The 26933-nt window shown below is 25.9% G+C and overlaps 1 protein-coding gene across 1 annotated transcript in view; it reads right to left on the minus strand.

The window, feature by feature from the left end:
- Positions 1-5830: 5830 nt before the first annotated feature.
- Positions 5831-26933, minus strand: part of LOC145843406 (transportin-3-like) — a 32257-nt gene continuing 11154 nt past the window's right edge. Inside the window, exons 5-23 of the mRNA XM_082950883.1 lie at positions 26729-26792; positions 25133-25244; positions 24126-24253; positions 22748-22923; positions 22289-22427; positions 20838-20981; positions 20299-20495; positions 17817-17956; positions 17565-17704; positions 17066-17117; positions 16769-16879; positions 15968-16083; positions 14849-14919; positions 13604-13739; positions 12702-12844; positions 10818-10974; positions 8888-9037; positions 8141-8247; positions 5831-6329 (exon numbers count right to left, since the gene is read on the minus strand). Coding sequence (XP_082807009.1) covers positions 6269-6329; positions 8141-8247; positions 8888-9037; positions 10818-10974; positions 12702-12844; positions 13604-13739; positions 14849-14919; positions 15968-16083; positions 16769-16879; positions 17066-17117; positions 17565-17704; positions 17817-17956; positions 20299-20495; positions 20838-20981; positions 22289-22427; positions 22748-22923; positions 24126-24253; positions 25133-25244; positions 26729-26792 — 2344 coding nt within the window. The 3' untranslated portion in view covers positions 5831-6268. The remainder of the gene's footprint in view (positions 6330-8140; positions 8248-8887; positions 9038-10817; positions 10975-12701; positions 12845-13603; positions 13740-14848; positions 14920-15967; positions 16084-16768; positions 16880-17065; positions 17118-17564; positions 17705-17816; positions 17957-20298; positions 20496-20837; positions 20982-22288; positions 22428-22747; positions 22924-24125; positions 24254-25132; positions 25245-26728; positions 26793-26933) is intronic.

Here is a 26933-nt window from a genome sequence, read left to right on the forward strand (position 1 = left end):
TTTGTCTCGGATGCTGTTGTTGTTGATCGTGCGGTGAAGTTCATTGTTTATTATCGATAGCAAAAACATCTCAATTTTGTTAATGATGGCCGAAATAAGTATCAACTTTTATTAAAAGAAAAAGCGTTTTACCAAAAATGTCTCATTCAATGATTTCATTAGTATAAAAAAAATTAAAAACACTTAAGTCATTTTGTTTAGAAAATAATGCTAGTAGACATTAACTTTTAGCTAAAACTGGAATATAAAATAAATAATAAGTACTAAAATAGTTTTAATCAGTTAATATTTTAGAAGTATGCAGATATTTTCATTATAAATTACATTTTTATTGTTACTTTAAAAAAAAGATTTTATAAGTCAAAGACAAGAGCTAAAAAATTTAATTAAACAACTAGTATTTGTTAATTTTCTAGAATTGTAATGTAACCCAATTTTTAGTTGCTAAATATTGAAGATAAGTAAAAATCAACTAGATCTAATTTCGACAAGTAAAAAATTGTAGTTTAACGTAAATAGCTATGTATTTTAAACTTAAACTGCATTTATACCTAAGATAAGTGCATAGTTTTTATTAGCTTACTATTAACATCATTTTTATTTAAAAGCTTATGAAAATTAATTAAGAGTTTACTTTTGAAAACAGGCTCTAAAATGTTAAAAATTTAATAAAAAATCATAAAAAAGTTTTAGTTTCTGAATAGTATCAGCTGTTTATAAGTAGTGCACTGTACAAAAGTGAAACGTTTTTATAAGTACATGAAATTGTTCATTTTGTGGCAATTGGTTTTTTAGACTCCAATATTCAACATTTATAATTTATCAATAATGCACAAGAAAGTTTACTAAAATAAGTAAAACTTTCATTGATTAAAGAATTTTTTTTTATTGCTTTTCTAATGGTCGCACAGGCTCCAGGAAACCAGTCTAAACACTCTCCTGGTACAAATTAGTGCTTACGTAATGGTTTCCAGTTGCAGCTTAGCCTCTAAATTCTAAATCCTTGGGTTTTGAATTGTAGATTTTTCAAATCTGCATGGCCGGCAAATAGTTTTTCCGGTAAATCTGTTTTGGCAAAAGGAAAAGTTACCTTCCCTTCATAACTTTTAGATTAGAGTTTCCGATAGTGGGCAATATATCCCTTTGGCACAAATTTTTGCTTTTAGGATGGTGCAAACTAGTAAGAGGACGTAAAATTAAACGTTTAATTAGCTAGTAAGTAGGCGGGGCGGTATCTGATAAAGAAAGGCAATTGAATGTCTTTTGCCAAGGGGGCGATTATAAAATTGAGTTTGGGAAACACTAATCTAGAGCAGTGGTCGGCACGCTACTTCGAATCCGTGAACCCTAAATCACAAAATTAAAATTCTGTGCACCCCAATTTGCATTCTTTAGCGCCGTTATTTTTTAAGAATATGTAAACACTTTTAATCTTTTATTTTACTAATAATTCGGTAACACCCAGTAAATTTTTACTCGCTAACTTTAAATTTACCAGTTTACCCTATCCATTTCAATAAACTTTTAATATCGATGAGGTCTAACTAAATTTTAGTCAAATATCAGTTAATTAAGCTGATTAATATAGTGGTTTTTAATGTAGCAAAACGCTTTTAAACAATAAGAGTTAATAAAACTAAACATTAATAGAATACTAAACGTTTTATTTTGTTAAAAAATCTATGAGATTTGCTCACTTCGGTTTTTCTTTGGGCGGCTAAGGATGGAAGAATTTTTACATAATGTAACAAAATAGAACTAGGAGAGTACAAAAATGGTCGTTTTATTAACAACAAAATGGTCAATTAGATATCAAGGTTGAATATATCTTAAATGTAGAAAGATTTAAAAAAAACTTTAATTTAGTTTCTGCGCGAAAAAAAAATCATGTACCCAAAATAAGTTTCATGTACCCCAAAAGTCTCGTGCACCCTAAAAGAATTTTCATGTACACTAGTGTGCACCAGTGTATACCGTGCCAACCACTGATCTAGAGTATAGTTCTTTAAAATCACATACTAAATGCCATTTTGAAAGTTAAACAATAAGAATCGCCGTAGAAATATAAATAAAAAGAAATACTTTTTAAATGTAAAATTTATTGTAAAGTTTTCATACTATAAACTAAATTTTATATTGAAACATATAACATTATTTGTATACTTACAACTCTACCCTAAAAAGGTTTTTATTTTGTTTCCTTATTTATTTGTTTAGTTTTTTATTCATTTATTAATTTTTTTTCTATCGCTGTTACCCTAACCCTTGCTCAGTAAGCGGTTCTTGGGCTTGAAAGTTGTAGTACTAAAAAACTCCTAAACAAATTATGAAAAAAGAGTTTAAACTGGTTTACAATGGAAAACAAACCTACGTAAAATAATTTAATTATTTTTATGAACAATAAAAAATTTTAAGCAAATATATTTTTAGGCTGCAGAGATAGCACAAACTAGTACCTAGTGAATATTTCAAAAAATAGAATAGTAGCTAGTAAAAAAATTATCACTAAGACCAATTTAAAATGCAAAAATATTCAATTTATTTTTACTCTAAAGTGATTACAATAACAAAGTACTTTCCTAAATATTTTTAAATTGAATTTAATATTTTAAATTATATCATTTTAAGAAGAGAAATCCATTAAAAAATACCAAGAAATATTCAACTAAACTTTTTTTTTGTTTATCTATTGTTAAAAATATTTCAAAAGTTCAGTATTTGTTGCTTTAACACAACTTTTTATATTATGTATTTAACCGTAACTTTTTTCTTTGACTGAAACCCACTGAATGATGGTTTAGTAAAAAATATCTTGTAAAGTTTTGTTTTGACTGACGCAACGATTCATCGAGACTGTTTCTGCCTAATAAGTCCTAATGATGACGCAATCTGGTCTAAGAATGTTATTTGATTTCAACCTTTTTTGCTAAGGTTCTGTTCTGAACCGGTAGGATGCAGGTTAGAAAAAAAAAGAATCAAATTAGTGTTAAAATGCGTTGAGTCAAGATTTATCTTAAATTAAAAAAAAAAAGAAAATATTAAGTACATACAACTATGCAGTATCATATACTCCAAAAAATAGTACATTCTAAAATCTTACAACATTTGCAAAATGTTTCTCGTTATTGTTTATTGAACGACAAAAAAGCGCTCAAAATATTTGGTCCTAAGACCTTGTGCACGAAAATATTTTCGATTATCGAGTCGCACACCACTTGGATGCCTTTTAATGTTTTGTCCAGGATACTATGTTATTTTAAGAAGTTACAAAAATAAAGTTTTTTTAAATGCAAGTTTTTTAACTTTACCTTAGTGGCAAAGCTTTTTCATTGGTTTATAAACATTTTGATACACTAAAATTTATTTTAGTTTTTTTTTTGCAATAATTTACAGAGAAAAATCAATTTTTAGAGTCTGCATTAGAGGTAAACTTTTAATTATTAGGGCTGACTAAATCAGAAAAAATCTTTCTACGGCCGTAAAACTTAAAATATTTAAATAAAAAAAATTTATATAGCCAAAACTGAAATGCAAAGTAACTTAAGATAAACACTACCCTGTATAAAAAACACATTTGAAAAAATTTGTTAAATTAAAGCTAAATTTATTTGTTTTACACAAGTTTATCTTAATGTAATAAATATCAAACTTGACCAAATATATTTTTGTTCGTTTGAAGCTTGCTAATTCTTTGTCTCGGGATTAAGGTAATCATTGGACCAGGTATATCTCTATTAACAACTAATGAATCATGAAAATTTGATAAAAATACTTAATTTGTAAGTTACATGTAACCAGCTTTAAAAAATTAAACACTAGAACTAGATGAACTTATCATTATTAAAAAAGGTTATTGTAATATAGTTTTAGTATAACCGTTTTACTAGTAAACAGTTTAGCAATTATATATAACACTACAATGACATAATTTCTTAAATATGCCAAAACATTTTGTACTTTGCTATTTAATCAGAAATTTGGGGTATGAAGTTAAATTTAATTCTTAGAAATTTGATTATACACAAGTTTTTAGAATTATAAAAAATGTTTACTCATTGAAAATCTTCTTCTTTCGAACAGTTTTTTGTAATAAAGAAAACAACAGTTTGATATTTTTAGTTTATTTAAACTAGCTTAACAGTATTGTAGTTTTATTTCATTTGATTTTAAAAGATGTTTAACTTATTATTACAGCTCTTAAAAAGATATTCGTAATATTAATAAAAACTTTTTGTCATTTTAACAGGTGGTCATTTAAAAAATTGAAACTAATACCAAACTTAAGGTATGGTATAAAATTTGTAGTCATATTCCAAGTGAAAAAAAGTTGTATAGCTTTCATTGCCAACAGTCAAATTATCTTGAAAAGTTTTAATGTTCTAAGACTGTCTTTCGTAAACAACTTCGTTTACATAGTGTATGTATTCGGATTAGACCTAGTAGTAGAAAAGTAACAATTACCAAATTGAAAATAAAAAAGTTTGTCAGAAAAATCCTTAATAATTTGGTACCCAAATCGTATGATTTACTTTTGTAACAAACTCATTATTTCTTTATTCTACTTAAAATTATTTTCGATTAGCTTTTAGTTATATTCTAATTTTAAACTTCGTTTATTTTTATTGAAGTTTAGTTTTACATTATAACGTAATTGACTTTATAAAAAAAGATCTAAAATTAATTTATTTAAAAAATATTTTTTTAATAAACGTATTTAATTAAACTTTGTCAGCTTAGTTTTCTCTGAACTTCTAAAAAGTAAACCATGCAAAACTGTAACTTGTGTAAAATCGACAACTGGCGCAAAAATGACACCTGTGAAAAGACGACACTATGCAAATATAACACTTCGTGTAAAAGTGCAGCCATAAAAAAAAAGATGAACTGTAAAAAGGGTAGGTGTCAAAAATGCACGAAGGGACACTTTTTAACTGAGGGTCAATTTTGCACGAGGGGTCACTTTTGAACGAAAACATTTCTGTATGGGTCAATTTTATTTTATCAACTTTCTTTTTTTCTCTTATTGACTATCACTGTTACCCAGAACCCTTACCCTCAGTCGGTAACTTTTTTATTCTTCTTTTTTGAATTTTACCAATTTTTTTTTTGTTCACTGATAAATTAAATTTTTATTTCTTCATATTTTTATTTTGAATTATTTTTATTAATCTCGTGCAAAAATGACTTTTCGAGCAAAAGTGTCTTCGTGCATATTTGACCCGTCCCCGTAGAAAATTTACACCAATTCAAAATTGATACTGTGCAAAAATGATTCTCCGTGTAAAAGTGACGTGCAAAATTGATTCGAGTGGAAATTGTGCGCGGGTTGGAATTAAACGTGTCTCTTTAATTTTTTATAAAATTTAATGAATACAAATAGACCTTAATCATAGCATTACATCATTTTTTACATTAAATTTTTACCAATGTTATTGTTACAACGTAAATTTTCTTAAAAATATGATATATTATTAGATCATTTAAAATTTTCTTAAAAAGTAACTTTTCTACTGCATTCGTAAAATTCTAAAACTTTCTTGAACTAATATAATTCATATCGAAATAGAAAAATAACTAAAATAAATAGTTAGCAGTTCGATCAAAATGTTTTGGTAATAATATGAAATTGGTGCATAATTTTCAATCATATAGAGATATAGATAAACAAAGACTCAGAAAACAGTTTTGTTATTTTATTTTTAGTATTGATCTAGCTTTGTTCTATATAAAAGAAATAAATACAGTTGTAATAAAAAAATATCATAAATAGGTTAAATACAATAAAACAGAATTAAGTTTAAGTAAAAAGCTAAGTTGTTACACGTTGCGAAAGATATAATCAATAATAGATGTATTATTTTAATAACATTCTAGTATAGTAACTAACAAACTAATACAAAACTTAAGTGTCGAAAGTTTTGTAACAAATATGTTTTTAGAGTTATTAAAAAGTCTAACAACAAATTATGAAAAGACTTGGCAACACCAAACAACTGTAATGTAGTTAAATAAAACTCAAAACTAGATTATTTAAAATTAGGAAACATAAATATCAAAAGTTAAACATTATTAAAAAAATTAAGCTTAGTTTATTAAACTTGTTTATTGTATTGTACATAAGTTTTTTAAATAAATTCAACAAGAGGCTTGAACTTTCATATAAAATTAGCAGCGCGACTCAACGTTATTTCGCTATCCGTTGACTTCCCATAAAATAAGCATACTTTTTTCGGCGCAATACACATACGTGCTAAACCATTCTATAGACTCATCTATACAGACGACAGAAGTCTCTTAGTAAATAAGATACCTGTTTCCATTCTTGAGCTCTGTAAAAATATTATATAAATCGGATGCGAAATCGCTTTAAATAATTCTATTTGGACAGTTATTAGGACTTTCGAACTTGTTAATTGCATTTTAACAAAAATATTTAAATCAAGGTTTCCAAAATTTGTCGACTTTATTGGGTTATTCTAGTGTTAATTAGTTGTTGCCGCCTTACTATTTATCATCCCAAAGAGTTTGAATCGCCCCATTTTTACTTTATTATCATTACCTCAGAAAATATAGTGTAAGTTTTAAATCTCCCGTCAATTATCCTCCGACATTTTTTTAATCTTCATTATTTTACCCTAGAATAACTAGTGTTAGTTGTTGTTGCCTTAGTAGTCATCTACCCAATTTTTTGAAATCTTCATTACAAGCCTCATAATATGTAGTTAAGTTCTTTTTTCTACCCTTAATTTTTTTTCACTTTTTATTACAACTTCAAGACTATAGGGTTTCCCAAACTCATTTTCATAATCCTTCCTTTTTCAACAAGGTAAAAATTTATCGCCGCTCTTTTATACACACCTATTGATATGTTGTGTAAACTTAACATTTTTTGTCAAAATCCCTCAGACCTTTTTTACTCTTCAAATACAAACCCTATAATATCCAGTTAAAGATTTGAAACTTACGTTAACTATCCTTAGACCTTGTTTTTTTTTTACTCTTCTTTACAAACTTTGGAATATTTAGTGTAAGCTAGTTGTTGCTGCCTCACTAGATATCGCCCTCCTCTTCACGTCCTTAATAGGGAACCGCTCATTTCCCACCCGCGATCAAATCCGAGGACCGCTTACCAACCAAGAAAAAGGGAAAAACAGTGATAGTATAAAAATAAAATAAAATAAGAAAGGAATAAATAACGACAAATAAAAACGGTTTTGAGTGGGAATAGTGCGTGGATGGGATTTTATCTAGTGGGAAATGATCGCGGGTGGGAATTGTTAGTATACCCTTAAAAGTTATTGAAAACCCACTAGATACTCCGGGGATTGTAACAAAGAGTAAATAAAAAGTTTGAGGGATAACTGACGAGAAATAGGAAACTTACACTAGATATTATGGGGTATATAATAAGAGATGTGATTATGAAAACGAATTTGGTGAAGATTTTAAATTAACTACACTGCAAAAATACAGCTCTAGCTTTCAGGACTAAAGAACTAGCTTAGTAGGAAGTTAGAGACTCACAGCTTTAGCCTTAATCTTATGCCTGCTTAATAAACAAAAAATCTTAGACTGCCTTATCGAGTTACTTTTTCTTAACTTAATCAAACACTTTTAAGTTAATTTCTGTAATGCATTTGAAGCTAAAAAAAAAACAATTTTTTAGTTTAGACTAGTAATTAAAACAGTAGATATCATTTGCAGCGTATATCTAAAAAACACTACCTATATAAACATTTTGTAATTTTGGTCACATTTAAAAAAAATATTTAAATCTTAACCAAATTCCCTTACGCCTGATTTTTTTAAACATTTTTTCATTAGTTTAGATAGACTAAATAACAGAAATTCAAAACTTTTTTTTGTAATTTGAAATGATTAATAATAATAATAATAATAAAAAAAAAGAGTAATTTTTCATAACATATTGACAAAAAGCATATTAAAATTTTAACAATTAGGACAATAAAAAAAAAACAGCAGTCATACACCGTTTAATAATCATTGAGTTTACATTCTATAAAACTTCAATTTTTAGTTGTTACTGTTAATTATTAAAGGATTACAGAACACTGTGGAACAGAGGTCTAAGATTAAGTTAACAAAGTTTTTTTATAACAAAACAACGCTTTTAACCAACTTGCAAACGTTTTGTAAAAAAGTTTTAATTTGTTCCATTGTAGCTGTGGCATAAGTTTGATTGGCTGGTAGGTTTCTCAGCGATTCTTGTAACCACTCCGTGAATACCTTAAAAATTTATTTAATTTCAGCATCATAAAAATACATAAAAAATTGAAACAACATAATTAAAATATTTTCAAATTACAAAAATTGTATTCATAACAAAATACAAAATAGTTACAAAATGTTTTTTGCTTGTTATTTTATATTCATCTGAAAAGTCAATTTTAACAATCTTAAGTATCAACTGAATTTTAAAACATACATAAGAAGTTCAACTTAAACAATGGCGACGTAACTTTAATTACTTTATCTGTAAAAAACCTCCTCAAAGTTCAGAAAAAATATTATATTAAAAAAATGTTTTTTATGACAAAGCGCAGCTGAAAATATTAAAATATAAAAATGAAAACATAACTTTGAAACTAAGCAAAAACTTAAAACTGATATTAAAACTAATTTATGGTTCTACTAAATCTAACTTTCTGATACTTAATGTTAGTTAGTACCGTGCGAACCTTACAAGAGTTTCGATGCGAATTGTTACACAAGCTTTATTTTTGCTTCTCTTACAAAATATTTTTTGTGAAAATTTTTAAATATTTAAAAAGATTTTTTTATAATTTGATCGATAAAAAGTAGTTACACGAGAAAAAATAGAATTTACAGTGATTTTTTCTGAATGAAAACATCTAATTAAACAAACTTTTTTGCAAGGCATGAGTGCCCACCAAAGCTCGGCAATATCGGGGTACATGTAGCTCTGAATGTAGAACAAACATGCGTTCAATGACTGGTTAATGATTTCATACCCAAAAGTTCCAGTTATTTGCTCTTTAATTGATGCATCTCCTTGCTGTTAGAGGTTAACAACCAATTAGTTTTAGTATGTCGTTTAAAGAATTCAAGTATACTACTTGAAAATTACTATGTAAATTAAATCACCATTACTTATTTTACAAATCGATCAAATGCATAATATTTCTAATTTTAAATCTAACTTTAACTATTTTGAAAACTGTCAATTACTGTGTAGTTATACCAAGAACATAGATATAAGAGTTAAACGACTAAAATGTGCTGCAATTCGAATTAAGAAAAAATCCTGAGTATGAACAAATTTAATGTTTTGATCCCAGCTAAAAGCATTTTTAAGGCTTTACTAGAGTGGCAAGAAATAATTTTAAATAAATCAGATTTTAACCTATGTTTTTTTAAAGCTATTATTTTTAAATATTAGTTTTCTAATAAAGTTTTTGTAATTAAAAAGTTATAGCTTAGAGTTTGTTTGATAAAGGATTGAGAAGAATTCTCCCTACACATTTTCTTTACAGATATTTGAACTAGTTCTTAATTAAACAACCCCTCACTTATTGCTGATTGTTCTTAAAAGTTGAATTTAATGTTATGATAGTTTGTACAGATAGTGTAGGTAAAATTTTAAAAGTTTAATTTAGTGTTTTCCAAAACCTATAAAGATATAAACTTATTTAACTTTTACAAAATATTCACAAATATTAAAGTTTAACAATTTTCGAGACAACTTAAGACCACAGGGGTATATGACAATTCTTTAAAAGATCTTCAATTTAGCTACCAGCTGCTTTTAACCACTTATAATAAAATCTTATTGGTTTTTGAGATACCAGAGTACAAAATCAAAGAGCTCAATCGGTTTCTATGAACGGACCAAATCAAAAGGCGATCCTTTCACTTTAACCTATATTCTTATTCAGATCCTGAGCAATAATTCTCAAATCTTTCCTATCTAATCTTAACAAAAAGATAAACAGCTCTATAATACAAAATTTAAAACTTGAAGTAAAATATTTTTCTTAACAAATAAAAAAAGTTTTTTTTGGTGAATGATTATTTTTTAATTTTATAAAAATTGTTATAACAATTTTTTTACTATGCAAAATTAATTTCTTGGAAATTTAAGCTTAATTATTTAAAAGCTGAAGGAGAAGATAAATTTTCAATCTATTTCTCAAAATTCCGAGAAAATTGACAGTCAATTTTTTGTTCTCAATATGATAGTATTGAAAACTTTTTAATAACATTTTACTTTATCTCAAAAGTTGATATAAACTTTTCTTTTATATGAAAAATTTTTTATAGTAAATCGTTTGAGTTTTAAAAGAACAGTCAATGTTAATTTTCGTATAAAGAATATTGGACTTCTCAGGCCTTAACTTTTATCATTTGTTAGCAACTTTATTAAGACTTCATACTCAGACTTATTGTAAGCTTGCTGATTTATTTATAAAAGTAACTAATAAACGATCTTTAAAGTCTGTTATATTGCATAAAAGTTGCACTTAACATACTAAACCATATAAAAATGGGCTAGATAATTGATTATTTAAACTGAAAGCGCTTATTTAGGTTATGGAACACCGAAGTAATTGATACTAAATTTTACAGAAAAACAAACATTCGACTACACATAACGTATTTATTTATGCTTAACTGTAGGTCAAGGAAAAAGTTTATTTTTATAGAATAACTTAGTGATAGCAAAAATACGGAAAAATGATATGAAAAATAATGAACAGTATATCTAAACTAAAAGCCTTAAGTTAATAACTATTTTCAAAAAAAAAAATTGTATAACAAATATATAAATGTCTAACCATTCCATTATAGTTGCAAGTGAGTACACTCTTGATGAACTTACAAGTGGAAGCATTAGCCTCCCTGTGTTGATGTTTTAAGCACAATATAGCACATTCTAGAAGAGGTTTAAATGCACTGTGGTTTGCAAACTCGACAGGGCACTTCTCCACAAACCTTTTAAACATTTACTTATAAAATTTGAATTATATTGATGTTAAAAAAAATCCTTAAAACAATTAAGTTGGCATTTAAAAACAATACTCATTTGTTAAAGTTATTATGTTTAAATAAATTCAAATTTAATTATTAATGAATAGTTAAAAATATACTGCTTTGAAGCCTACAAAATAACTAGTGATAATTAACCATTTAAAATATTATTTATTTATTACTTACAGTGTTGCCATTAATTGAGGCAAAATTGTCAGCCAGAGTTAAATCAAACTTAATCAGAGTTAATCAAAAATTGAAAATAAAACCATTAATAAAGCTATAATACAGGGTAACCACTGGTTTTTGGAAAACTTTCTCTAAGTTTTTAAAGTAAACGTTTTTGGGTCTATTTTTAGTTTAATAATAAGTTATTGGTAAAAAAAATGTGTTAAATAGCATACCAACATTGAAAACATACTGTAAAATTACTTTATAAATGTTTTTAAGTATTTTTAAGTTTTTGATTTATATGATAATTTTTTTGTGTCAAATCGAAATTTTGTTTCTTAACATGTAAAATTTTTTTAAAATTCCAGGTTTTTTAAAGATTTTTGTTGAAAATTTCAGGTTTTTAAATTTTTAAAAATTTCAGGTATTTTTTAGCCTAAATTGTCAAATTCCAGATTTTGTGGTAACCCTGTAAAATACCAAAATAAGAAAAAATTACTTAATAAAAACATAATTCTTAAGAAAAAAAATTAGCCTGAATTATTTCAAATTTTCGAACTAGCCTGAGTTATCCTGAGTGTGTGGTATCCCTGTAGTACATATCAAAGGGGTAGAAATTTATAGTTCGACTGGTCAGATTTACTAGAATATGCAGGTCGAACATATTTATAAATAAATTTTAGTGAGCTACGTAGTTTCTAAAAATTATAAAATTGTTCTGTTTTATATCTTTAAAGGATAAAATTTATTTGAGTAATCCTGTAATAAGCACTTTTGTGTATTGCAGTCAAATTTAAAAACATTTGTTAGAAAAAGCCAAACACTGGTTTTTTAAGCTAAGATAAATTTTACGCACCAGAGGTTTCTGCTTGGTAGGCTAAGTCCGTACAGCGGACATTAAGTTGCCCATTTCTGATATGTAATTATGTTCTAGCGGCTAGTATACTTAAAGGTCAGGCTGATTCCTATATTTGCTGAGTCAGTAAAAAAACTTTTTTGTGTTATTTTTAATTTTAGTTATTAAAAATATATTTTTTGATAAATTTTTAATATGTTTGGCTAAGTCGGGTTAGGGATAAGGGAATAAATAAAAGAAAATAAAGACCAAGCTTTTAAAAAATTGCTGATTCAGCAAATATTCAAATCACACTGACCTTTAAAGTATACTTTCTTATTTTAGCTATTACTCAAATGAAATTTGATAAATAATTCATATTGGTGAACAATAGTATAAACTCTTTTTTAAACTTTAACCCTATGAAAATTAATTTAATAATAATTTTTAGTTATAAGGTAATTAATTTTATTTCGAAGTAGAAACGTTAATTAAATTAACTTTTTTTACCAGCGATGTGCACGAAAATTAATAACCATTTAGATATATAAATTTAATTAATAATTTTTAAGTTTGGTATATAAATACATAACAAATAATTTAATACTCTTTTATAGATAAACTTTACAGTTCTTTATTTAGATTATAGAGTAGTACATATTATTGCGTTTGTTAAAAATAAAACCTGTTACAAAGCCTGAATAGATCATCTACGGTGTCTGGGTTGTTTTCGAGTCCCCGATTTCCTTCTTTGAGCAGGTTCAATGATGGATTAAGCAAATAGTCTAACATTTGCAGCAGCACCGTGTTATTACCGTATTCGTCCACCTAAGTATTTCAAGTTTTCTAATTTTTGATTTCTAACAAAGTTTTTTAGCTTAAAGTTAAAATAATTGAGCATTGCAGGCTAAAATGTGGATGTGATCTAGTTCAAGTCATCTGATTATGTACTTAATATGATAGTTTTTTTAGATGAGTGAAATGATTTTTTTTAATCTTCAATAACTTTATTTAGTTTTATCATCAAAAGTTCAAGTTATCTGTATAAAATACCTCTTGCAAATATCGTTCTCTTTAACAAAATCTATTTACTCAATGTCATAAAAAACTTTCAATATATAGTCAATACAAACTAGTTTGAAATAAAAACTGATACTTTTTAACAATAAATAATATCAAGTTTGAAAATTTATAAACAATATCATAACAAAAATAACCACAAAATGGATCAAACTAATCAAAAAACATAAAACTAGTAGCTTTTATTAACTATTTAAAATTAATTTTATTTAAGAACCCCTGAGTTTATTAACATTTTAGAAAACAAATTAAAAAACTTTAAACTTTGTTTATTTAATATACTGTAAATCTGAAAATCTCTCAAAAACATGATACTAGGATTAGAAGTTTAAATGAAAATTTTTGTTTGTAATTTTAGTGAAAACTAAACTGGGTTTAACTTAAAACACCTTAAATCTTTCAACTGTACATATATAAAAGAGTTTAATAAAGTTTAACTTAACTTTAACTAATTATTACCGTAACTTCAGTTACTGCAACTAATAAAATTTTTGAACAAAACTTTACCAGAACACTTCCCAGATAAAGAAAACAGCTGTGTTGATGTTGATTGTAAACTTTGGACAACGTCATAACTACGGAGGTAAGAAGACTATTTTGTGAATCCTGACTACTAACACAACGCATCATGTATCGTACACATCTGTAAGTTTAATACAAAATAAAGTAAAATAGTATTATGTTATTATTAAGTATATATTTAGTTATTTTTTAAAGTACAATGTCAAAGGTCGGGGTTTAAACATTATTTTTTACAAAATTTAACATAGGCTCATATATGATAGCCTAAGTAGAAATTACAAAATAGATTATTTTTGATATACAAAATATTCTTGTAGTTAAAAATTAATAGTTTATAAAACCAAAAAATATTCAACTTTTGATATTTTGTAATTTTTGTAAAAAGTTTCGAATACAAACGTATAGACCGTAAATTTTTCATTATCAATTTTTTCATTAACTTCTTCATTTTTTGAGCTAGAGATCTCAAATTTTCAGAAAACATAACTTTTATAGTTTGAAAGTTGGAACATAAAAGTATTGAACATTAAAAATTTTAGATAAAAAAAAAGTTCTGCATTGAAATGATTTAAATATTAGTAGCTGACCTATTGAGTATTGTGAAAACTTAAAGAAGATTGGTTAAAAAATGAATGAGAAGATTTATTTTGACTAAACTAGTTATTTTTCGCGTTTTCGGTTTGCGCCTTCCTTTAGTAACTTTTGGACTTTGATCGCTTAAATCTCAAAATTACTTCGAATTTTGATAAGTAAATAATTTTTTTAAAGCTTTTTAAAAAGTTTATGCATGTATAAACACTAAAAAAATACTTGACGTAGTTAATGTTGTACCACAACCTCTATTTTATTTCGCGTGTCGCCCCTGCTTGATATTCTATATCAAAACTAAATATTTTTATTACTTGTACTGATTTAAAACACTATTTAGGGTTTTTTCACTAGAAGAAATTAAACTATAAAACCGGTGTTAACTTAATATATTTAGTAAAAGTTATTTAAGTTTAAATGTCTTAACAAATTAAAAAACAATAAAACAAAATGAAATTATAAATTTTAAGCAGAAACAAACATTAAAATAAAGTTTGTTTGCTTAATAATACTAACTGAAAAACTTCCTTCCAATGTATTGAAAATAGTTTACTCATAATAATAATAATTAATTACATCTCAATCTTTATAAGTCTAAAAGTTTTTACAACGAAATATTCAAAGCATAGTTAAGTTGTTTACCTACACCAACGCTCTACTATTTTGTTTTCTTCTTGATGCTTTTCTAAGCAAGAACTAAGAACATTCCAACCCTTTGAAAACATAATATAGTGATAATTTTTAGCACCTATCTTACTAAAACTAAATATAAAGATCCATAAGCTTAATTTTAATTTTGGTTGACTTGATGATGTAAAATTCTAAAACTATTTCTTAAATTTTTGGTAAGAATTGGAGACTAACACTTAAAATAATTTTTGTTAAATTATAAAATCAACATTAGATGAAAAAATGTAAAAACAATGTTGTTTTTAATTTTTCCATTCATATTTATATTAAGAAAATATAAATTCAAATTTTTAGATTTTACAATGGCACTTTTTTTCTCCATATTATTAAAATTTACAAAATCTAACATTAATTTAAAATTTGAAAATAATTATCCAATATAAACTAGACTACATATGACATTACTTTTTAAATGTTTAAAATGACTCATAGGAAAAATTCAAAATACAAATTCATTATAGTTCTGAACAAAGAATCAAGTGTATACGAAGTACAATGAAATTTCTTTACACTTTTCTTTGTAACTAATATAATGTATAAAACTAACTAGTTAAACGCTTTACAATTTTAGTTGCACAATTTCAAAATTTGATACACTATCTTAAATAAATACTGTAGCACGATAGTTATAAATATTGTATATAAAGATAAAGTTTTATGATACGTGACAAAAAACTCAAGTTTATATCAATTAAAAAAATGCCTAAATGTTATGAAAATAAACTTAGTTTAGTCTTATATAAAGCAGCTTAATAAAAAAACTATGAATGCATGAGTAAAGTATTTATCTTTTAACTTATTACAATCAGAAAACGGTTTACTTATTCCTATATTATTTCTTTAAATAAAAGTTAAGGTTGTTAGATATCAAACTATTATTTACACAAGTTATAGACGTACCAATCAAAAACTTAGTTGCAAGCGTTTAGGTATTCCAAAAAAAAAAGTGATATGGCTTTTAAAGTGTCTTAACATTTTTATTGTTTAGACACTTTAAAAGCCATTTTATTGAAATATAGCAAGTATTTGTATTGAAAAATAGCAAGTATACTTAAATTTAATATAACATACCTCAAGAGAAGCCTGAAAGCAAACTAGTTTAGTTTGCAACGTATTTTTTTCATTCTTGTTACTAAAACCATTAAAAACTGCAGCTAATCTATCTAACGAGATTGTAGGATCCTTGGCTAGAAAATTAAGTATATATATATATATATAAATCTGGTGACCCAAAAATTTTAAACTTTAAGCTGACGTTAAAAATCTAAGAGTAATAACTTTTTTTATCATAAAATTAAGACTAAGTAGAATTCAAACGAGTATTTTTAGAAATTTGACATTAACTTGATAAAAGCATTGATATGTATAAAAGCTACTCTATAGATAATAAAATACAGCATTCAACTTTTTTAACTAACTTTTTTAATGTAAAATATTTAAAAAAAGATATACCTTCTAGCTAGAAACCTAAACATTTTAGAAGCTATTTTCTTCTACATAAGATATAAAAGTTTAGGTATCATATTTCTTATTATTCATAAATAAAATTTCTAAACTATAACTTTTGAAAAGACCTTTTTCAAAAATTTTAAAACGACAAACAAATTTTTAAGTTCAAGAACAAACAAAAAAAAAATTTTCTAATTAAGCTGGTGCCTCCATTACAGTACTGGTTAAACTCTTTAATTTTTAAACTCTTACTTCCAAAACATTCAAGATTTCATTAAACTCTAAATAGTTTACAGTATCTAAGACACTAAAAAAACTATAAAATAAGCATAAATAATCTAAACAAAACGGACCCCTACAGCCATTTTATATAATAGTTAGTATATTTTGAAATCTTAATAACACTAATAAAAAATAACAAACTATGAGCTGATTGCATAGTAATATGAACAGTTTCAAGCTGAGTGAATATGAGTTTTCTAATTGAGTCACCACCTTCTGCATCATTTAAGCACCAGAACAGTGAGGTCATACCTTATTTATAAAAAAATTGTAAAAACTTATATATATTTTTTCATATGTGAACTTAACTGATAAAAGCCTATAAAATTACAATTAACCAAACAATAAAGATTTCATAAGAAAATAACAGATTGTTTATGCATAAATAAAATACCAATTCCATTCAGTAAAACTATTTAAAAAGTACATTAATTAAACCTTTAAGAAGACCAAGTGTAGCTTCTTCTGAGATATGAAGGTCATCACAAACCTAAATTTGTAAAATTATAAAAAAACAAGTGTTTTCGTTACATTGAGCTCGATTAACAATTAGATACATATACAAGTTATATAACTGATAACTAGTTCAAAAAATAACTTTAGATTGTAAAAACTCAAGTTTGATTTTTTGGATTTTGCAATTTAATTTTTTTCAAATCTAATATAAATTTAAGTAAATCAAAAAAAAATTAAACTTTAAGCTTACAAAATGACGTAATTGTATAAATTTGTATGAACTCTCTTTTATTGTTTATTTCATTAAACATTTCTTCTTACAGATATCTTTTTCGTTTTAAAGCAATATTTAAAAAATATACTGCGATCAAGAAAGACTTTTGTCATTACGGCGCGCAAAGAACCTTTTAGGTAAAAACACCTCATATAGTATGCCTACCTCTGGTTCAAGCTACAAGGAAAACATCTTAAAAACTCTAACCGAAACAAGTTGAACTAAAGAAGCATGATGCTGACTCAACTTGTTAGGACAAGTTTCACACATAGATTGCAATGAAGTGGCTGCCGCCGACGACAAATCTTTTGTTTGAAATGCGATGGTCAGATACTGGAGTATTGAGTCTGAAATTACTTTGAAATAGGAAAAAAAACTTGCACAACAATAATTGTAATTATAATATTAAAACTTTGTTTCAAATATACAAAAGATAAACTTCGGTAAAAATAAACTAACCGATGGACTGAGGGTGACAGCTGATCCATCTAGCCAATTGACCTATTAGAACGATGCTCGTATGCCGCAATATTATTGGAGTTTGTTCATTTAGACTTAGTATGGCTTGTAAAAGTTGTGGCGTGACTGTATCCTCAGATCTAAAAATATTTTTCAATCTTTATTATTAAAAAAATTTATAGTACAAATGTGATGATTTAACAACGTAGTACTGTGTAATCTTACAGATATTACTGCACTTGTCCGCTCGGAGGGCCTGGTAGCACCGGCGGAACAGATACTGCCTCTGAGTAACTTATGCGTCTCACACTCATATCCAATCAATATTTATAAACAATATATAAAATATACAAATATCAATTATAAATATCAAATATGCATATCAATATATGATGAATAAGAATATAGGGAATATGAATATCATTAATGGGAAATCATTAACAATAACAAATACTAATAATAATATAAATATTTAACAGCATCTAATAATTCAAAATAGTTATATATAAATACAGAAAACTTAAACTACCACTAATATACTAAATAAATCACTAATATATTATAAACAACTATTTTTTACTAAATTTTATTATTAAACAAATTAGAAATATAACTTTGCAATTAAAGAAAATCAAGAGAATAACAGCAGTCAACAATAGGTTACAACAAGTTCTCTGAAGCCATATCATATTACTCTCAAAACATATCATGTAACTCTCAAGCCTTATCATTAAAACTCTGAAAACATAAAACCTGTCTTCAAAAACAACAAATTCTATCTATTATTACGTCATATCTTTTAATTTTAGCACTGATACTTGAAACGTTATAATTTTGTTTAGATTTTTTGGTAGTACAAATGAAAGAAAAAAAATCTTTAAATTTTAAGAATAATATAATTTCAAAAATTAGGATTTTACATAAAGTACTTACTCAGTAATAACTATCAAGTTTTCTTTATTAGTTGCGATATTGTTTTCCTAAAGTTAATAAAAATATTCATATAAACAAACCTTTGAATAATCTAAATATACAAGCAAGTAATTAGAATGATAAAACTAACTACCAGATATACTATAGCATGGATTCAAGTCCTAAAAAATCAAACATGCAAGGCCCGTCGGAAAATAAAATATAATGCTTCTGTACGCAACTACTATTTTCAGTAAGCGACGTTTCGCCATAAAATATGAACAATTCTACAAAGTTTCAAATACTATAATAAGTTAAGGTAATTTGATGCAAAGAAGAGTTGTGTACAGTAAAATATGTGTAACAACTATTTATAAATATAGGGTACTTACATTATATCAACAAAGTTAGTATACTACAACTACAAGTTATAACTTATAATAATTTAACTTTTTTACTTACAACTAGGCTAGTTTATTTAAATTCACTAGATATTTCTTGTAAATTAATGGTATATAAATAATGGAAGTAGTCAAAAGTAAATATTAATTAAAAATTAGTGACTTAGAATGAACTTTTAAACAAATAATCTAAAACTTTGATATAAATTATTTAAGATATGTATACTAGAACCAATTTGAATTAACTAACTAAAGGTAGGTCATTATACACCAAAAATATTGCATTGAATATATAAATATTATAAACATTACTTAATTCAAAGGCCAAAATTTTACAAAGTTAACCTATATAAGGTTTAGAATAAAATTTACGTCAAAGTATACTTAGAAAATGATTTACTATACCTTAATCCAAGAGTCAACAGTCATTAGGTGATCGCGGGCCAAATTAAAAAAACTAATATGCCAGCCATAGTCGTAGTTTCAGTTTTTATTATTTATAGCAGACTCCAAAATATCTAACGTAAGTTTCAAATTTCCCGTAAATTTTACCTAAAACCTTTTTTTTTGCTCTTTACTTCAAACTTCAGAATATCTAGTGATTCTTGTTTTATATTCACCGGTAACATTTGCATGCCCGGGGTTCGTAGGGAGCATTTCCGTAGACCGCATCCTATTTAAAATATGATCGCAGACCGCACTTTTACCCTTCATGGACCACATGAAGCTGGCGGGCCCAAGTTTGCCGAACTCTGCTTTAAACTTAATTACCTTTTTTTTCACTAAACTTCTAACTAAAAATGATAATAACTCATAATTGTAGTTTACTATAATAGTGAACACAATGTAAATATTATATATTGTCATCTGTAAGGTATTTATAGATAGAAACACTTAATTTTAAAAACATTGTAAAGATAATTTATTTGTTGAACTTTTTTTTTCTAAAGAAAGTTACAAAGTTTACAGACACCTTAGAATTTTGAGGTCGGATAAACGTTGTTACTTTAATTCAGTACTTGCGTTTGAAAAACAGTACTTTTGTTTTTAACTAGTTAATTGTTACTTTTAAACGCTTCAATAGTAAAAATCACTGAAACAATAAAAATTTCTTACAATTAATTGGAAACTTGAGCTTTAAAACTTCTATGCAATAAAAAAACACTTACACATCGATATACTTGCCGATTGAACTCATGACAAACAAAACGGCTTCAGTTTGATCCCAGCTACCACCAGCTTTGATTTTGGAGTACATTGTAGAGTAACACCGAGTAGCTCCAACAATAGGTGTTACATCACGCACTAGTTCGAGAACTCTTAAACGAAAATCATAGAAATCATCAGTTTCATCCAAGACTTTCTCCTGTGTTAATATAAAGTATACGTTTTTCTAAATAAGTAAACTAATTCAAAAATATTTATTGTACTTTTGATCATTTGTATGCAACATGTAAATTAGAACTACAACTAGTTTAAGACGCATACTTGAATTTAATACAATAAAAAAAAACAAAGTTTTGTAGAACTTCACTAGATAAGAAAATTAAATTATTTACATTTATTAAAACTTTCAAAAGTTATGCACAGTAAAAAAAAACCAAATTCTTTGAACACTAGACAGTTTGGTAGAATATTTGAAATATTATTAAGACTTGGTTAAATTTTTTTCAAAGTTTATTAAAGAAACTCTTTAGAAAAAACTCACAGAATCTGGTTCCATTTGGCAATGTTGTATGAGGGACAGGAGTAATTTATCGATGTATTCATGAAAAACTTGTTTTACCTGCTCGTCAGCTTCATGCAGCATATCAGATAACCGATACCAGACATTAAATGTCAGTTCCGCAACCTAGTATCAAAATAAATATATACAAAATTTTAGACAATTTAACTTGTTCTGCTTTATTGTTTTTAAGAATAAAAAAAAACTTTAAAATATGCTATCATGAGTGACAAGCAATCTAAGTAAAACTTGATTGAGTAAAAATACTAAATAGAAGAGTTTAAATAATTGATTACTATCTACTACACATTTTTTAACAAGAAAGTAGTTGAAATAATCAAAGGTTAATAAAACATAAGTTTACGTTAAATTTAACGATTAGTTTATTAAAAACCTTTCTTAGACAGGAGCAAAGCAAAACTTTACGTTACGAACAAATTATAGCTTTTATACAGTTGAGAGTTAAACTTTTTTTTGTGTTAATTCTGTTTTCATATTTCTAAATTTAGTTAAAAAACAAGTGCAATAATCATTGTCATAGATTAAGAACTTCCTCAGAAGACTAAGAAAAGATAAATCCTATATTAGATTTGCATTAGGCTTATTAAATTTAATAAAATAAAACCTTTTTACAGAAAAAGTAGCTAAGCATTAAGGGCATAGGGGGAAATAAACAACTTTTTTTTGAAATTTGATCTTATTTTATATAGTTTTTACTAAGCTACAAGATGCTTTTTACAGATTTAAAAAATTTAAAATAATTTTTGAGATATAGCAGGTCAAAGTCGGAGGCAACAATAGGATCCTTATGTAAGGCGCAAACTAAAACGGCAAATAACTAGAAATCACTAAAAATCTATCTCCTCCTACGTTTTTTGAGATAACTACCTCAAATTTTCAGAAAATGTTCTGTCAAAACAAAATTTTAAAAAAATAAAAAATTTATAACAAAAATACAAAAAAAAAACTGTTTTTTTTGTTTATTTTTATATAAAGTTTTTATTTTTTAATTTTTCTTAAATTCTTTCGGACAGAATTTTCTAAATATATCAAGGAACATTTCCTTAAATTTCAATCTAGTTATCTCAAAAAACGTAGGAGAAGATAGGTTTTAGTGAAATAGTCTATTTTCGCCGTTTAAGTTTGCGCCTCCCAATCGGAACCTGTTGTTGCCTCCGACTTTGACCTGCTATATCTTAAAAGTTATTTTGAATTTTATAAATCTGTAAAAAATATGTTGTAGCTTGGTAAAAACTATACAAAATGAGATAAAATTTCAAAAAAAGGTGTTTACCCTCCCCCCTATGCCCTTAATTGATTTATTAGTATGTTTTAATTAAAGCACAAAATAGTTCAACTATTATTTATTTGTTTAAAAAATTAAAAATTAAACCTTTAAATTTAGAAAAAATAATTTGATTTCAAAAAGTAACCTCATATTGGAAATGCTGATTGCAGCATAACAGGAATTCAATGGTGTTGAGGTTACCAAGTGAATGACCCGGATGATTTACTATAGGTTCCAATAAACACTGAGCCAAATCAGATATCACATGACAAAGACTGATACACCTGCGTTTTTTTTCCAGTACTTTATTAGTACTTTATTAAACTAAGCTACTAAAACAATAAGATTGATTAAATTTACTAATTAAAAGTTCAATCAAAAAGTTAAAAACCTAATCAAAAAGAATTTAAAAATAATTTTATAACTAATGAAAAAATAATAATTCAGTGGTTGTATCACAGACTTAAAGTGTTTTAAACAAACTAACTTTGTATAAGGTCAAGGTTTTACTTGAATAAGTCTATTTTTTTAAATAAAACAAATCTATAATACAGTCACAAATAATTTTCAAATTAATAAAAAAACTACATATAATAAAAACAACTTTTCAGTTTCTTCGTGCGACATGGCAGATTGAAAGGTTGGTTGCAGTTGATGTACGCCATTATACAGCTGCGTAACTAGATCTCGGTGCCTATTAATATCCTCGACTGAATATAACGCAGCACAAACGCATTCGCTTGCTGCTTCGTATAAGGAGTGAGTTACCGTGATTTCTTTCTATTGTGAAAGTAATTTTATAAGTATGCTCAATATCAAATTTCATACTTTTTCGTTACTTAAACATGCTACTTCAAGTTAGGCAAAACGAACTTTATACCTATTTATACCAATAGTTTAACTAAATAGAACTGCTTATCTGTTTTTTTGAAGAGTCAATACCGACAGAATTAAACAAAACCTAATTGTTACTTGATACTAAAAACTTGCATTAAATTGGACTCGATTGATTACATCTAAATTAATTGATAAATTTGAAAGATTTTTTGTGTAATATATTTATTTTATAATTCTGTAAAATACAGGGAGATAAAGTATTGTCATTAAAGTTCAAATATAAGTAAGAGACAAAAGTTTTTTTAGCAGGGGTCGCCAAATGTAGACTGCGATGTGCTTTTTAGTCAAAAAAAAAACGTATCAGACAGGTTTCATTGGCAAAATTTTCAACTTTGGTCTGTTATTTAAAAAGCTAAGTTTATTAAGTAGCCCTTAAAAAGATACCGCTACATTAGCTTTAATAACTTTAGTATTAAATTTAATTTAAGTTAAAAATATGTGTTAATTGCTAGAAAAATTTTTTAAATATATGTTTTTAAGATACTTTAAATTTTATTTATAACAAAAAAATCTAAATGATACAAAAAAACTATTGAATATGATATATTTTTTTGTATCGATCTAAGTTTCACTATTTTACATGCAACAATTGTTTAAAATTTCAAGTATTACAGGTTTTTTTTTAACTCCAGGTTTTTCCAGGATTCCAGTTTTATAACAACCCTGATTAAAACAACTATTTTTGTATGTGATTATGGCGTTTCGCTGCTCATACGATATAAACAGCTCCACAGAGTCTGTAAAAAACTAATGTTAAAACTCATGCAAAGTTAAGTATTTATGGGATAGTAGACTAGTGATAAATATATATTAGATATTAAAAAAACAGTAAAAACACTTGAACTTAAATTTTATTAAGAACAAACAGTTTGATTTTAAGATTATTCACAGATTTCTTAGAGCTATTAGTATTTTATGCGCAGCGAAATACCTTAAGCCAATAAAGTATAGCGTATAAAAAAGTTATTTTATTTTCAAATGAGCTCTGTTTACTTAGATCTTTAAGATTTAAATCCTTATGACGTTATATCTTAATAATTACATTATAAATTTCTAAAATACAAGCTAATAAGAATTTGACTCACCAAAATGTCAAGTGGGTACTGAAGTAAATTGCTCCTTGCAACATGATTACTAGGCAATACCTGTAAATTAAACCAGCTTGCCAAACATCTGCAGACTTTGCTAGCTATCCGCTCCTGCTTTATTATTTCTGTGTATAATTCAAGTCTAGGTTAATACTGGCATTTACTTTTTGTTTTAAAAGGATGTCGTGAAATTTATTCTAATAAGTTTAAAAACAGTAGATTTTTGTTATTTGATTAATTGTGTTTAATTATAACACAAACTTTTGTTTAACTTGATTGGATAATAATTTATAACTTGTAACAAAAGTGATTTTTTTTCATAATTAAAAATGAGAAAATAAAGGTTATTCTGGTTTTTATAGAATTATACAAATCATTGTTCTATAGACGGAAAAATATACATTTAGAGTAAAAATTAAGCAATTGAGTTTTCGCGAAAAATCAATATACAATAAGAATTTATAGTAATTTAACTAGCTAGTTAACCATAAAATAACATTGACTTTGAAAAAACTTTTAAATCCGAAATCCTATAAAAGCAGATTATAAGTTCAGCAGCCTATAAGTATAAAATCTAAATGCATAAAATTAAATTTCTCATCCAACTATTATCTTAAATTAAGTGCATTTTTTAAAATGTAGTTACTGAAAAACAAACTAAGATTTCTTTTGTACAAAGATAATATACCTTTCTAAAATGGTTAAAAACAGGAAAACAGCATTAGTTTTCAAAAAAAATCTTGATTTATGGGTCAACTTTAAAACAAAATCAAAACCTTTATAACGTAGTAATTAACAAATAAAAAGATAACAGGTAGTTAGTCTTTAATACTTTGTAATGAAGAAAAACTCATTGAAAGAACTTTAGTTAATCAAAAAATAATAAAGTATTATAGTTAGAAAATAGTCAACTAGAATAAATTTTGAAAAAAAAATGCTGGAGATGTATTAAGTTTGGACCAACAGCCTTAGTGACAATTATAAGTAAAATCAATTTTACAAACCATTTTCAAAGCATTGTTTTACAAGTTCAAGTACCATAGGAGCGCTATTTTCCATGTCTTCCATAACATCATTTCTTCTATTGTCACCAAGTCGAAGTGTTCTGTTTGACACCTTTGAAAATGAACAGCTTATCATATTTATACACTATCAAAAAAAAAAAAAGTATATTTAAAAATCAAACTATAATTCTAAGTGATTAACTTTTTTTAAATAACTCTTGAATAAATTAACCCTTTCAACAACAAGTTAGTCTTAGTTTATTAACTTCGTCTAAATTTTGTAAACACTTATACTTAAATTTCAAACTTTAATTCATTCTTCAACCAAACTTAATGCAAAAAAGATCAGAAAACTCCGAAAATGTCAATAAAAAAATAAGTTTTTAATGGTAAATAAAAACAATATAAGTACAAAAACAGTTTACTATATTTTAAATATAAAACTAAAACTACATTTTGGGCTTTTATATTAACATAAGTGAAAGTTCATATTCTTATGAACTCCGTTTATAAGCAATTTTAAGAAAAACAATAATTGATTAACATCTTGTATTTTGGATTTTTTTAAGTTTATGACAATTCTGATAACTTATTATATAAAGAGTATGACAAAAAGCCAATACTTATGAAAAGTTGTTTTGTATCATCAAAAATTTTAAAAATACAAATCATTCTACCAAAATAAAAAAGCTTTTTGCATACATTTAATATAGTATAAAATCAAGTTAATTGCATTATTAAATATGTTTATATGTAGCTATTTTTTATTTTTGAATGTTATTGAAGAATTACCAACAACAAAATTTACATTATGAGAGTACATAAGAAAGCAAATGCAAAGATTGTTTTTTATAAAATGCAACAAACATATTTTTAAAATATGCGGTTACAGAATGGGTGATTTGTTTTTTATATAAAACATTTTGCTTAATTAATTGTACATCTTAAAATAAGGATCACTGTTTGTAGCAGCTATTGTAACTTGAGTTTACTCTACAACTCATTTTAAAACTTTATTAAAAATTAACAAAAACTATCAAACATTAGTAGTAGTAATAATGTACAGGGTTGCCAAAAGTTTTTTGTAAATTTCTTCCGGGTTTTCTGAATTTCTTCCGAGTTTAAAAAAATTTGCTTAAAATAAAACACTGTCTTCAACTGTATAACAACACTAAAAAGATACTGTAAAGCTACTTTAAGTTTGTTTTTAAATAAAATGTTTGTTTAATTATACGATAGATTTTTTGTGTCTAATCGAAAATTCGTTACTTTAAATGAACAAATAGTTTAAAATTCGAGGTTTTTTCAGGATTTTTGTTCGAAATTCGAGATTTTTTCAGTTTTTTTGTCTAAATTGTCAAACTCCAGACTTTTTCAGGATTCTAGGTTTTTTGGCAACTCTGAATTGTAGCAGTATAAGTAGTAGTCGCAATGTGAAAAGTTAAAGGCTAATGTAAACAATAAAAAATTAATTCAAACTTGAGGAATCATAGTTACCTTATTTGGTAGAACACAGATTATTATAATTATTAAAAAAACAAAGTATTTCACTGGTTTGATTTTTAAACCTCATAATGTTTGAAAGTTATAACTTACTTCCTCTGGTAGCAGTGTTAGCAACTCTAATAAAAGAATTAAAGAATCTGGATTGTTTCCATAACTGTGGACAAATAAATATAAATTAACATTTTACAAACTTAAAATTGTACAAAAATTTTATTTTTACAAGTTTAATAAACATTTGTGATAGATTAATCTAATTCTAGTTGTTAATAAATTATTGGGTATAATATGTATAGCA

Source organism: Thalia democratica, chromosome 8 (genome assembly GCF_965202585.1).
Source record: "Thalia democratica chromosome 8, ktThaDemo2.hap1.1, whole genome shotgun sequence".
In the NCBI taxonomy this organism is placed as follows: domain Eukaryota; kingdom Metazoa; phylum Chordata; class Thaliacea; order Salpida; family Salpidae; genus Thalia; species Thalia democratica.